The sequence below is a fragment of the Trichoderma citrinoviride genome (assembly GCF_003025115.1).
Source record: "Trichoderma citrinoviride strain TUCIM 6016 unplaced genomic scaffold BBK36scaffold_11, whole genome shotgun sequence".
Taxonomy (NCBI): domain Eukaryota; kingdom Fungi; phylum Ascomycota; class Sordariomycetes; order Hypocreales; family Hypocreaceae; genus Trichoderma; species Trichoderma citrinoviride.
Window position 1 is genome coordinate 513,640 of NW_020194719.1, and position 13,815 is coordinate 527,454.

Here is a 13,815-nt window from a genome sequence, read left to right on the forward strand (position 1 = left end):
CTTACACCATGCAGATGCAGATGCAGACAGGCATGCCATCGTAGTATCAGGACGGAGCAGGGAGTGCGTGTACTCTACATGGATAGTCGTACCTACAGACACACACTTGGACGTGTCGTAAGAGATGCCTCCCTCTCGTAAGATTTTCCCCTTCTTAGCCGGGGATGGAGGGCCGGGGGGTCACGGATTGGGATATTGCGAGTGCGAGTTTGGGAAAGGCAGAAAGTGACTGGTAAGAAATGACAAGATGGGCAGTTGACAAGAAATAATTATAGCTGGAACAAGTGATGGCATTAAGTGCCAACAACCCTGCTCCCGGGAATCCTTTTGCGACGAGTTTGATTTAGGGCTTGGCTCCGCGGCACCTCACATCCGTATCGGCGGCACCTCAAATGTACCTTTTTGTATAGGAGGTACAAGATAAGGATCACTTTCTACAGTGCTTCAGCTTATCATACCGACTGTATCAGCAGGTGCCTTGCTGTAAGAGCAGCTTAACTGTAGTGGCTGGAACCAGACACTATACTACTGCAAGATCGCAGCTTTACTGTAGTGGCTAGGATACCACACAGCTGTAAGGTCATAACTCTGCTATAGTGGCTAGAACACCACACTGCTGTAAGATCGCAGCTTTACTATAGTGGCTAGAATACTATATAGCTATAAGGTCGTAACTCTGCTATAGTGGCTAGAACACCACACTGCTGCAAGAGCAGCTTAACTATAGTGGCTGGAATACCACACAGCTATAAGGTTATAACTCTGCTATAGTAAGTAGAATACTATACCTACCTAGTAGCTGTAAAGATACAGCGCACAGCTATATGGTCTTCTAGCCACTACAGTAAAGTCGCGATCCTACAGCTACTAGTATGCGATATTGCTACTGTCACTGGTGTGAAAGGAAGCTCTCACAGAGGTATATATAGGAGTTTCTACGCTGCGAAAAGTACTTTACTGCACAGTTAACACAGTGTATTGAGGTGCTGCGGAACCGGATGTGAGGTGCCGCGGAGCCAAGCCCTTGATTTAGATTTGGAACAATGACGGAGATGATCGAGATGGAACGGAGCTGAGCTCCGAAGCTTGGGTTGACGCGAAGAGGAGTCATTTTCCAGACGAAACTCTCTCTACTATATTGTACGTCGGTGATGATGAGTAGTCGGTTCTTTGGTCTTCCAGATGATGCCTACGGGCTCTGTTACGGCTGCAAACGTTCGTCATCCTACATGTAGAAGCCTGCAGACGCAGCATCGGACTCCATCGCCGCCTCATGGTTTATAGCATTTACACAGCACCACAGGCTTATACTGCTATATCCGTACGCACTGCCATGCTCCAACAGATGCACGAACTAGTAAGTGCATGGAGGGAGGGGGGTTCGAAAGTGCCTTGGCGCGACATTTGAACGGGATCAAATGAGAGGTTCGAGATGGCTTTATGCCGAGAATCCTAGTCAAGGCTTCAATTCGTCCCCAAGTTCGGGCGTGGGAACGAATTTTGCTGTGCTCGGTCAACTAGCTTCTATTGGATCTTGTCTCTTTGATAGGATTTTGGGTGTTTGATATTTGGACGTGCGCCTTTCAGAATTGGTGATGGCCGTATGCGTGACCGGGAGGGGCTGAAGGGGGTGAGATCTGGGGGTTGCATCTTATTGCTGACGGCTATGGGGATCTTTGTTCTTTTCGGAGTTTTGCCGTGAGATACTTGAGATGCCTGCTACTATTCCTAGGAGTGCTACCTACTGGCCATGTCATTCCTGTTCGGGGAGATGCGGGTTTGGAAGCAGGGGGCCACGAAGGGGGGCGTAATACGATACATATACTACTAGTTGTAAGCAGATTCTGAGGCAGATTCAGGGCCTGGCAGATCGATATGGAATAGTCGCCGAATACGCAGCGTCGTAGCAGTTGCCCCAAGGGGGCGCTCCCCGGCAGCTCCTCAGATTGTGTTGATGACGCTCCTTTGCTATATTTACGAATGTTTATCAATCATACGGACTTTATTAGTTATTGCACGACAGACGTTGCCTTGATGCCTTACATAAGCCTCCACGAGGTCGCGCGCAATATGAACAAACAGAGCACGTTGACAGGCAGGAGCGAGGCATGTCGAATCAGAGGCAGCTGCAAGGTACCTGGAGAGTATGTACTGTCGGTTACTCGAGTCTTTCTTTCCTTTTTTTCACCGCACGGTTAATAATCTCTCTAACGACACACCACCACTCACGATGCATCGTCTTCCTTCTTCCTCTCTTCTTCCTCCTCCTCGTCTTTCGACACCCTCAACTCCACGAGCTGCAAATAAGCGAGGTCCTGCTGCTCGCACATGCGAGAAGGCTGCCGCCCCGTCAGCCCGCGATTTCGCCCTGCGCACTGGTCGAGTCACATCTCGATTCGCGTCATCCTTGAGGTTGGGCATTTGATCGAGCCAATCATTCCGCCGTGGCTTCTCGAGTTCTGGGCGAGGTGCGCGAGTAAGTTTTGCTTCGGTTCGTCTAAAGTGACGAGTCTCTCTTCGTGACCATGATTGTCTCTGATGTTCTTTGCTTTTTATGTCCCGGGTTCGAACGCCACATACTAACGAATACAGTAGGTATTGAAGAGGCTCTTGTCGACCGTTAGACAAGGGGGTCAAGGGGGAGGGCTGATACGACGCCGTTGGCCCTCGTTGTCGCGTGGAACAGCCGGGCCATCGACGCCGTCTCCAAGTTTTGGGCCGACCCCATGTCGATTTGCTGCGGCAGTTTTCCCCCATTGGGACTGGGCGACATGGAGCAGTGCTGGTGTGCTGTGTGCAACTTTGACCTTCAACGACCTACGGTGCATACACCACTAAAAAAGGATTCCATACTCGTACGCGTCGGCAATGGGGCAAAAGGGCACAGCGCCATCTCATCGACAGTGGACGAAAAGACGGGCGAGGTCACACTGGCTGAGTGGGCGCCGTTTCTTGGATTGTCAATGCCCGGCCATGGTGCTTCCCACCTTCCCCCGGCTTCTCTCCCTTCCCCTGTTCTGTTGAAACGATGAGCTTGATCTGGGCCGTGACGATGACGCATTTCCACCCACGGTGCAGACGCACATGCATGTGCATGTACGGAGGGCTGCCGCTGCTGTACGATACCATCCGGACTTGAGAACCTGTGCTGTAGGAGCACAGAGCAACAGTCGACTTTTGCAAATCGGTACCAGCATGGATCGGCGGGCTATATCGACCCACTCACGCCACTGGCGATGGGCTGTGATAGCTTTGCATGTGCAGTTGCAACGGCAACCCTCTGGCTTCCACTCTTGTTGGCAACTCAAATGCCACTGGGAGAAGACTTCTGGGACGCGGCCCATGGCGCGCTTCTCATGCGCCCGGCTTCCCAAAGCCACGCTATCCCCGCTATTCCCACCCAAGCATTGAGTTGAGACGACTCGAAGCCGATGGCAGCTGGCGTTGATCATGGCAGACGCATGATACTGCTGCCGAGTATGTACAAGTATGCGGTACTCGTACTAATACCTACTACTAGCTAGGAGCGCATTGCAGCTACCCAGTTTGGCGATACTGCAGGCGTCGCGTCTAGCCCGCCAAAAGCCAAATCACAGCTTGCGAGCTGGATTGTCCAGCCTCACGTTTACAGGCCTCGCGGATCTGTTGCCTGCCTCCCGCTGGCCTCTCAGCCTTACCGCATCAAATCCTCCAAGACGAATCCCAACAACTCCGATGCTACGCTCCAGTTCAAAGAGACTAACGATGATACGAAGACGGCCGCCTCCTATTCATATCTTGCTGCATCATGCCGTGCTACCATCAGCAACCAGCTGTGAGGGAGAGCAGACCTGCGACTGGACGGCAAGTAGGGTTACCAGTCCAGTTTCTCTCAGCACTGTCCCCTAGCCGTACAAGCCTTTGGAGGCATGGGAATCTTTGCAGCTGTTTGCCTTGGCCAAAGATTCCCTCCTCAGTACGAAGTACATATCGCATGCCCCCTGAGCCGACAACCTATCTCTAGTGTATGCTTGTGATTTGCCCTGATCCTCTCCACAATCTTCAAGACCTTTTCTCCACTCCGTATCCGCCGTCATCTGAAATGACCCTCAGACAAGTGCGACCACGTCGAATTACCACCGGTCCCAAGTTCGCAAACTAGGTTGGCGTCGGGCCAAGGACTGCCAGTGGACGTTCAGTTGACCATGATGCGTCCTCCAAAGGGTACCAAGAACTCCGTGTGATGAGCACGATGCTTTTGTTTACTCTTTCTTTACAGGCACGGTAGGGCTCCGTAGTAGCCCAGAACGTCGGATCCGCTCCTGGCTCGCAGTCAGCAACCAGCACAGGTATTTCTCACCGCGCTCAGGGTGACGGGGAAGTCGTGGCGATTCTTTGTCAATAAACTCCCTGACAAAGCACGTAAGTGTTTGGTTACTCCGTGCATGAACGAGCCAATCTTCTGGTGGAGTGGCATTGTTAGGATTTGTCTGCTCCTTACTCATGCACAGTCTACGTTGTACGCCGTGAATATTCTGGGCAATTTTCGAGGTCTACGAGCAGATTACGAGAGGCAATGATGCTCGTTCAGCAGATACAAAGCACGGAGTAAAGCCTCCATTGTTAGGGTCGACAGATGACGGATGGTGTCCTCTTCTCGCCCTTCGATTCGTTCCTAGATCGCGCGAGAGGAGTCGAAAGATCTCGCTTCCTCTGACAAGGACAAGGGACGGACCGACATCATGAACTTGGGATGCGCTAACAGGGGGGGTTTATACCGCATCGACCTGGCTCTCCGACAGCCTTGCCTTGCAGTTAACGGCGCAGACTGGTGCTCCGTAGCATCGGTCAGATCCCTCAACACTCGGCCAATCTTGGTTTAGGGTGGCCTTTAGCCGCGTCTTCCAGAGAGTTCGCCGAAGGGGTGGGAGAGAGCAGCAAAGTACAACCACGGGGTACGGATTCCTCGTACTTTGTGCATGCGCAGCGATTCAGAATCACGTCAAACGCCGTTCTCTTCAGGTTTGAAGCTCGGCTTTGACGATGAGGAGAGGGAGCGACGTACGAGTATTGTCTCCCTTTCGTACAACTATGCATGTGAGCGCTTGTTCTCCGGACGTCTGTGTGTGCTATATGCACACCCGCATCCTATATGCAAGCCTTCTGGGAGATCACACGGACAAGGACAGCTAATCGCAGAGCTTATTGGAGGTTCGCAATGCAACATGCTTGCCGTGGCTCTCTGTTCTGATTCGGCCATATCTTCTCTCCTATTCGATTGACCCAGCCGCATTTGTCCGCTGGAAAGCGTTGTGTGGTCGTCAGCCCTTACGAGATAGTGTCCAATGGGTGGAATCGCTTCCCGTCTTCGTGCTCACATGTACGAAGACCCAGTCCGGCTTTCTTCAGTGTGGACTGATTGGGTGACAGCTTCATCCGATGCTACTTGACGGAGGAAGGGTGTCAAGCTCTGCTTTGCGCAGATTTCTTAGCCCCCTTCGATCAGACTCTTGTCGAATCTTAGCTCATGCTGCTCGCCTAGTCGACAAGCTGACATGGGCAAGGGGGACTGGCGGGTATCGGCGACAATGGTCTTGTGCGCCGGTGATCGATCCGGGTTCGTCGATTGGCCTTCTCTGCTGCTTCTGGTGCGCCGGGCTGAGCTTCCCATTCTCCTTTTAAGGTACGCGGTGAGAGCTCTCGGCTGCTATTGATGTCGAAACCTGATTTTAGGCTTCTTGCTGTCATTGGAAACACACGAAGTACAGACACCCAGAACATACTGATCGATGAAGGGTCGTCCCGCGCCGAAGGTTGATTCGTGTGTACACCTTCATGGACGGTATCATGATTGATTCCTGATCAAGGCTCTGGTATCCGTGTCATTCAGCATGTCTGCCTGGGCGAGCGGCGGCGATCAGGCAAGCGAATTCCACTTGTGCCTTGAGCCGGCTGGGATGATGAATGATGAACCAATTGCTTGAAGCTTCGTCCACACACATCACCTGCAATGTACAGGAGCAACCGAAGGCAGACGCGTCGATTGGTGTTTTATGGGTTGAGGATTGCACGGAGCACGCAACTTGTTGTGACCCTCTCGGGCGTCGCACTCTGATCGTACTTGCATCCAGGCATTCGCTCTGCGATCAAGGGCTTCCGCCACCCGCAGAACTACGCTCTGAAAGCGCGAATTAGGTGCATCTGTGCAACAGCCTCCACTCGTCAGTGCTATTCTGCCTGTCAACTTTGGTCATCGACGCCCCTTTCCCAGCGAGGCGAGCAGTCCTGGGCCAGAGTAACTGCCGGCCGTCTTACGCGCGCAGCCACATCACATCGGGGCACCGGATTGCTAGTGTCATCTCAACGCATCATATCACATTTTGACAACTTGATGACAGAAATGCTTGAGATATCCTGGCCGAGATTCTTAAGGGCGGTGTCCTGAGCCTGATACAGAGCCACACACCCCCTGGCGGGCCATTTTTTCCCTTTATGTCTTCTTTCTTCCACCAGTGCCGCCGGCTTCTTCCATCTCTCTAGTCACCCACACCCCTGCCATCGCTTCCTTTTTGCTCTCTCAAGCATATGAACAAGACAGGCTTTCGATTTCATCGAGCTACGCACACCAGGGTCCAGAAGAAGCATCTTCAGGTGTGTACGAGTACAACGATACGTACATACGGGTCAACCCATGCTGCCTTCACAAGAGGGCTCAGAACGTGGCGATACTTGTTGCACTCCGCCATTTCGCTCCTCCTTGTAGCCGACGGGCTCTTCCGAGATAGTACTAATCGAACGTCAATTACGGAGCAAGTTTCAGCGCTGGAGCGGGCAGAGAATCGGCGATAATGCGGGTGCGCGAGCATACGATACATCTCGATGGCGATTGATCAGGCATCAGCACCATCATCACCACCACTACGGAGGTGCAAGATGTGAGATCGCCGGAGCGTGATGCACCACTGCAGCGCCGCTCGATGGACGATGGCCAGACGTCACTCGTCCATCCTCCACAATACAGTACGCAGATATTGACGCGCGCACATGCTGCCGTTCCGAGACACGGAATCTAATGGAGCGGCCCAGATGCACTGAGCAAGCCTCCAGCCGTTAGTCTGCGCTGCGAGACTCTAATATTACGAGCTACCAGGAAAATCGTACGATTTTTTAGCTTCTAAAGACGTTGTGGGGGAGGATAGAGACATGTTTGTCCGAGCATGTCTGCGACCCAGGTATCTTTTTCCTTTTTTTTCACCTCTTCTTTTTCCTTCTTTTTTCCCCAGCCCCTCTGGACATGGGGCAAGCATCGCCTTGACCCAAAGAAGCATCGTGTGTCCGCCAGAAGCCGCTCCCTTACGACTAACGGCGATTATGTATGTAGGTATACCAGGGCTCTGGTAAGGGGTGTCATTGATGAAATCGGCTTTGCCGAAAGGGTTTTCTGCTTTGTCAAGCGTCCAGGATGCCCGGTCCTTTGTTGAGATCGAAAAATCATGGTCCTGGGGCCTCCAAACCCCGGCCGGAATCTCTGCCATGGGGGGAATAGAGAGCGCAGGGATAGGCCCTTGCTGGCCCTGCCCGCTGTCAATGATGCCGATCGCTTAAATCGAGCCGCACTGTTCATTGTTGCAAGGAGACCGGACTGGGCAAGACGGCGTCTGGAGCTCCCGGTACGAGATGTGCCTTGCGCTCTCGCCCATCAGGGCCAAGCAATTTGCGACGGAGGCCACTTTTTCTGTTTCGAGCAGTAAACGGTTCATGCGATCGTCGATCGTGTGACTTTCCTGCCCGCGCGGGTGGCCGGGGGTTCCTTTCTATCCTTTCTTGGTCCTGTCTCTGTAACTGTCTCGCCTTGCTGTCCGTCAGCTCGGATGGAGTACTCGGTACTTGGAACAGCACTGCTTGGAGGAGCACCAGGCCGATCTCTATATTCGCAGTTCTTGTGGATTCCACGCCGCTCGCTCCAGATTCAGCCAGCGAACGAAGTTGCTAGTCAAGTTCTAGCGACGCTTGGGTAGCTTCTCCCCGTCATCTATCTAAAGCAGCCGGTCATTTTTTGGTCCTTCGATGTCGGGGCAGAAGCGACGATGTCAATCGCACGGCAGACCGGCGCATTTGCATTGAATCGTAATCTCGCCGGCGCACATTGGCGATGGGTCCCATCGGAGATAGAGAGAAGGCGTGTGGAGAGAGATTTATGGAGAGAAGGAGATGATGATGATGATGATGACTAGAGCTAGTATGTACTACATGCTCGTACATACTACTACTACTACGGTAGTACTAGCAGCATTGCATCTCCATAGTTTCTCAACGTCTTGGCAACAACTTGGTAATTCAGGATGGGGAGAATTTGAGCAGAGGGCGTGTGTCGGAGCATTAAACGCGTCAAAAATGCTACTACGTAGTACTACTACTATACTGCTCCAAAGTAACGCATGAAAAAGACGGCGGCACATGACGATGGTCCATGACATCAAATCCAGCCCTGTCCACACCCTCTCCCCTTGCTTTATGTAGTATTCATCGCTTTTTCTTCTGAAATCTTTTTCATCTGTTCCCTTTGTTTCGACGTTCCATCTGCATCTCGGAAACCTCCCGTATTAAAATTAGTCTTTTGATATTATCAAAGCATTTTGCCAAGATGAGCCGTAACTCGTACGAGTAATGTTTTGCTGTTACTAGAATTAAATAATCCCGACGCTTTACACATCGCGGAGGCCCCGAAACGCTTCGAAGAAACGAAAGCAGCTAATAGCTTGACTAAAGATGCTACGACTAGGTGAAATCTTTCTCCTGTTGATCGTGGGTTACAAGTAAGGGGACTTCTGCATGGTGAAAACGAGGCGGTGAAGATTTGTTATGTGTGTTGGATGGCAGATGCAGGAGAACTGCGAGTGCTTTCGCATTGGAATTTAGGTTAGAGTTCGAGTCAAGTCGTTGGTCAAAGATTTCGAGTCAAACCAACAGTTCGCCTAATGGAGCATAGAGCATGGAAAAGGGGATGCAACTAGACCTCGCAGCACAAGTGAGATACGATTCATCCAAGCAATCAGGCTTTCTCTTGTATAACCATGGTGGCTTCATTGCGAAATCATAGAGCTGCAATATCAAGCGGTTCCCTTACGGAAGTAGGTATCTACTATACACCACCAAGTATGTAGTTTCTACCATGAAAGCACCATCTTCTAGTATCAATAAGACTCCGCATCCCGTAAATCTCCTCAGTACTCTCAGAAATCCAGCGTCCCATTAAGATGCAATAGTCTGCTGCTGCTCCCAACGTAAAAGTTGTACGTGCCTTGCTGCAGCTGCCACTTCTGCCTCTCCACGCTCCAAACGCTCAAATCTCTCCTCGTGAGATGAAACGTCACCGACTGTGACTCGTTGGGGCGCAAGAACGGCTTCTCAAACCCACGGAGTTGCTTCGCTGGAGCTCCTGGAATGCCAATGTAGAGCTGTGCCACTTCGTAGCTTGCCACGCTGCCCGTATTCCGGATATCAACGCTGACGGTGGCAATGGCATCCCAGAGGTCGGTTTGTCCACCGCTGACAATGGGGCCTCCAGGCCATGGATACGTGTTTGCCCCCGGAACATGGTTGATGGACAAGTTGGAGTACGCAAAGGTTGTGTAGCTCAGCCCAAAGCCAAACTCATAGCGAGGTTCAATGCCCTCCTTGTCAAAGTGGCGATAGTCGAGGTAGATGCCCTCCTTGAAGTCGGCCTGGGGGAAGTTGACAAACTCGCCCGTCGCCTGTGCCGGATCAAGGACGTTGCCGTAATCGGTATCATTCTTCGCAACAGTGTACGGCAGCCTACCGGAAGGACTGGTTTCGCCATAGAGAAGCGAGGTGAGCGCTGGCCCGCTCTCCTGACCTGGTAGATGCGCAAAGATGACTGCTGTGACGTTTGGATGGTCAACAAAACCGTCGACCAACCGAATGCCTGCATTGTGGAGGACAACAATGGTCTTGTTGCACTGGTCGGCCACCGCCTTGATCAGATCGTCTGTGTAGTCATCCCGAATCGCCGGCCGGTCGTTTCCTTCAGAGGCATATGCGTTACCAAAGACGATGCACGCGTCAGAGGTTGGGTCAGCATCCGGCCTGTCTGATAGGAAGTTGTTGAATATCGCCGTTCCATCTTGAGCAGCCTTCCACTTCAGAGCCTCGAAGGGGGCGAGTGCGAGTGCGGGCGTGATGGCGCCAGAGCCACCGCCGCCGAACATGGTGCCGTTTCTGCCAAATGTAGCGAACCCATCCGGCGAGAGATAGTTGGAGTTGACCGCCTCCGTACCTGTGATCCAGCTGTTGCTGAGCTGCGCATCCCTGGACGGACTGAAAAAGTCGGGAGTCGTGGCTGAATAACCAAAGAAGGAGAGCTTTCTCGGCTTCTTCAGGGGCAGCGTATTCTTGGTGTTCTTGACGAGGACGTGACCTTCAATGGCGCCATTGAGAAGAACCGGTGCAGCGGCAGGATCTCGCCCATCAACAATCTCGTGAGGATCCAGGACATTGGACGGCATACCGATTCCCGGCTTTGGGATGCCGCTGCCCTGATCGAGCCGATACCAGGCGGCGATGATTCTGCAGGCGCGTCAGTACATGTGGTCCCCTTGACAATCATCATCGTCTTTACCTCGTTACCATATCCGTTATCCGTGACTCAGGCAATGAACCATTCTTCACGGCCTCAACCAGATGCTCGCCCCAGAATTCGGCCGGTCCGGGCATGGCCATATCCAGACCAGCTTCTGCAGAAGCCACTCCGGCATGCTGAGCGCCCCAGTCGGAAACAACAAACCCCTTTTCTCAGACCTTTGGTCAGTGCCACTGACAGGGAAGATATATGGACAGGACGCTCACCTGAAAGCCAAGCTCAGTCTTCAGGAGGCCATTCAAAGTCTTGCTGTTGGAACAACCGTACGAGTTATTGATACGCTGGTAAGAGCACATGATGTTTCCACTGCCTGCTCTCACTGCATCTTGAAAGGGCCTGGAGGCAATATCAGAACGCCATTGCATGGACTGACGGGGCGCGGCGTTTACTAACCACAAATAATACTCATGCAGCGTCTTGTCGTCAATGTTGGAAGACACAGCAGAGACGTTCGCATCCGGCGTCCGGTGAGTTTCCTGCTCGTTGAGAATGTAATGCTACAAGCATAATTATCAGTATCCAAGTTTCGGGAACAGTTGGATGTCGCCATTGGAGGACAACCTACTTTGGTACTCGTAATGACGCCCTGCCCTTGGATGCCAGAAACGGTCTCAGAAACCAAGACTCCCGCCAGCCAGGGGTCGACGGAGAAGCCTTCCCAGTTTCTCCCTCCTCGTACGATACGTCCAGCAGGGCCAACAACAGGACCAAGCAGGACATTGACACCTTTCTTCTTGAACTCGGCACCCATGGCAGCGGCACGCCGGAAAGCCAAGTCCTTGCTCCAGCTGGGCGCAGTCAGCTCGATACTGTTGCTCAAGGGGCGACTTGGAGAATCGAAGTCGGAATTACACCAACCGACTGGATCACTCACCTGGCACCAACGCTGATTCCGCTGGGGAATCCGCTGACAAAGTCCGTGTTGCGAAGACCATTGCCAGCATCGCTCAGGCACATGCCGGGGAACTTGAGACGCTCAATGGCAGGAATAACACCACTGCAGGTAGTGTTGGGGGGGACACCGGCTGTGAGATTGACCTGATGAACTTAGAAGATCCAGTCCTGATTTGTAAAAGGCAAGTATCTTTGTGCGGCCATCTTTGCTCACCTTTTCCTCCAGACTCAACTTGCCAACAAAGGATTTGGCCTTTTGATACGCCGCCTCCCACTCATTTCCACCAGTCATTTCGGCTATTCATTAACGCCGTCAGTGTCATGTCTTCTGATCTCCTCAAAACAGAGCCGGTAGAGCATACGTGACGGATAAACAGGGGGCGATTGGCCATAGAAGTAAGTGTCATCGGTGATGGCCTTTGTCGCAGCGTCCGCCACGTGGGCAAGGCCCGCAAGCAGGGCAATCTGCTTCACCGCGACCATGGTACCGATCCGTCGGTTGCAAACAAACTATTGGTGTAAGAGTCGCGTTTCCACTGCCGCTGTCGAATGGAGTCTGTCGCCTAGGTTCGAAGAGGGCCGGTTCGCTCTAAGAGAAAAGCATTCGCACGCTCGCAGGCTCAAACGATGGGATTCCGGAGAAAGATGCAGCAATATAGCTTGCTTATAGTGAAGCGTATCCACGTATCCAGAGAGGCAATATGATATTCCTGGTGGAGATGTAGATAGAGTAAGGCAAGAAGATCAAAGGAGACGCAAAGACAGAGATGATTGCAGGAGTCAAAGAAGGATGATATTCTTGTTATGCTCGCCCTAAAAGCCGTGAGCCGAGACATGCATCACCACCAAGAAAACAAAGAAAGGCATCCAAACGCTGCCTCTTTTCTCCGCATCTTCCCAAAGCGGCCGCCTTGCTCTCCGCTATCCGTGTAACTCTGGCCTCGGCTTGTTGGGGTCCTTGTTCTCGCCGCGGATCTCGAGTTTTCCCATTAATGCCTAAATTCACCATTGGTGAACTCGTCGGCGAATGGCTCAGGTGGTAACGGCACGTCATATCCCACACCGCGTTATGTCCGTCTGCTGTGACGCGTGACACAAGAAACTTGTAAGTTGCAAGTGCCGCCCGCACCCGGGCTGTGTTGTTCATCTGTCAGTTGTACTTGCTCACCAGGATTGACTGCTGCTTTTAGCCAGGTGGGTTCCTTCCCCGCGAAACGGAAAGCTGTAAACGGGGAAAGAAGGGGAAGGGAGACAGGGGAGGTGCGGGAGGTACGGGAGGGTAATTGTAGCATCCGATTGGCGGATTGGCGAGGCTTGGAAGGTTGAAAGGCTGCTTCCTCTTCACTTTCCTCCTTGTTGCTTGTTGCGAATTTCCCTACGGGATTTATCGTGCGGGGTTGGGGTGGTGACGAGATGACGGCCTTGGTATGCAATGACGTTGGCGTCTCTCAGCATGCAAGAGCCGAGGCTCTCTTTCGGGGCGTTTGTGGTTGAAGCCGTGAATAAATGCGTTGTTGGGCCGGGGAGTTGATGACGGTTCGACAGAGAAAGGGGAGTGAAGAGGGGACCAATCAGGAAGGACAAGGCGAGAAAGGAAATATCAATAGAGCACCAGTTGTAGATCAGCGACATTGCTTTTGCCATCCTCTCTCTCTTCCTGAAAGCCACTGTGAAGCAATAGGCCCGATCGAAGAAGCATACCTATTAAAATTAAGGACTCTAGTAGTTATAACTGGATTAAGCTATGATAACTACATCCTACTCGAAACTATTTAGTCAGGGGACTATTGCAGCCCTCTCGTGCTACCTAGGTACATTTTGATAGAAGAGGAGAAGCTTCGTATTTTGTTATATGACATTGGATAATTAGAAGCACCTCGTATAGGCAGATGTCTAACAAAGGCATGCCATCTCTAGCCTCTCTTCACTTTCTAGGTCAAAACATAGAAAAGTGGCCATCTCTTTCACCCAGACAGTTGGTAGGTAACCTAGCTTACCAAGTTTACTTCGGTATGTATGAAATAGGCATTAGTTGTGCAGAGTACCATCAATCTCACACTCCGTAAGGATATTCGGCCTTTAACGAATAATGACCAGGTTGCCGACTGGCTAATCAAGCTAATGTAGGGAAAGAAATCAGAACTCTTTCCTCCTCGCATATGCAACACTGCGTTTCAAGTCGTACAATATGTACGTTCCCTTTCCTTTCCTTCCGTCTTAAGAGAACAAGAAACAATAATGACAAGAACAAGTAAGCGATTTCTCCAAGTGCTCCTTTCTAC

At 51.9% G+C, this 13,815-nt stretch overlaps 1 protein-coding gene across 1 annotated transcript; it reads right to left on the reverse strand.

Moving 5' to 3' along the window:
• Window positions 1-9,212: 9,212 nt before the first annotated feature.
• Window positions 9,213-12,016, reverse strand: BBK36DRAFT_1124887 (glycoside hydrolase family 3 protein; the record flags this gene model as incomplete). Its single annotated transcript, XM_024891208.1, has 8 exons — window positions 9,213-10,566; window positions 10,619-10,785; window positions 10,846-10,975; window positions 11,033-11,136; window positions 11,205-11,427; window positions 11,514-11,677; window positions 11,748-11,830; window positions 11,896-12,016. 8 exons carry the CDS (start codon window positions 12,014-12,016, stop codon window positions 9,213-9,215), a joined length of 2,346 nt encoding a protein of 781 aa, XP_024747512.1.
• Between the last annotated feature and the right edge of the window lie 1,799 nt (window positions 12,017-13,815).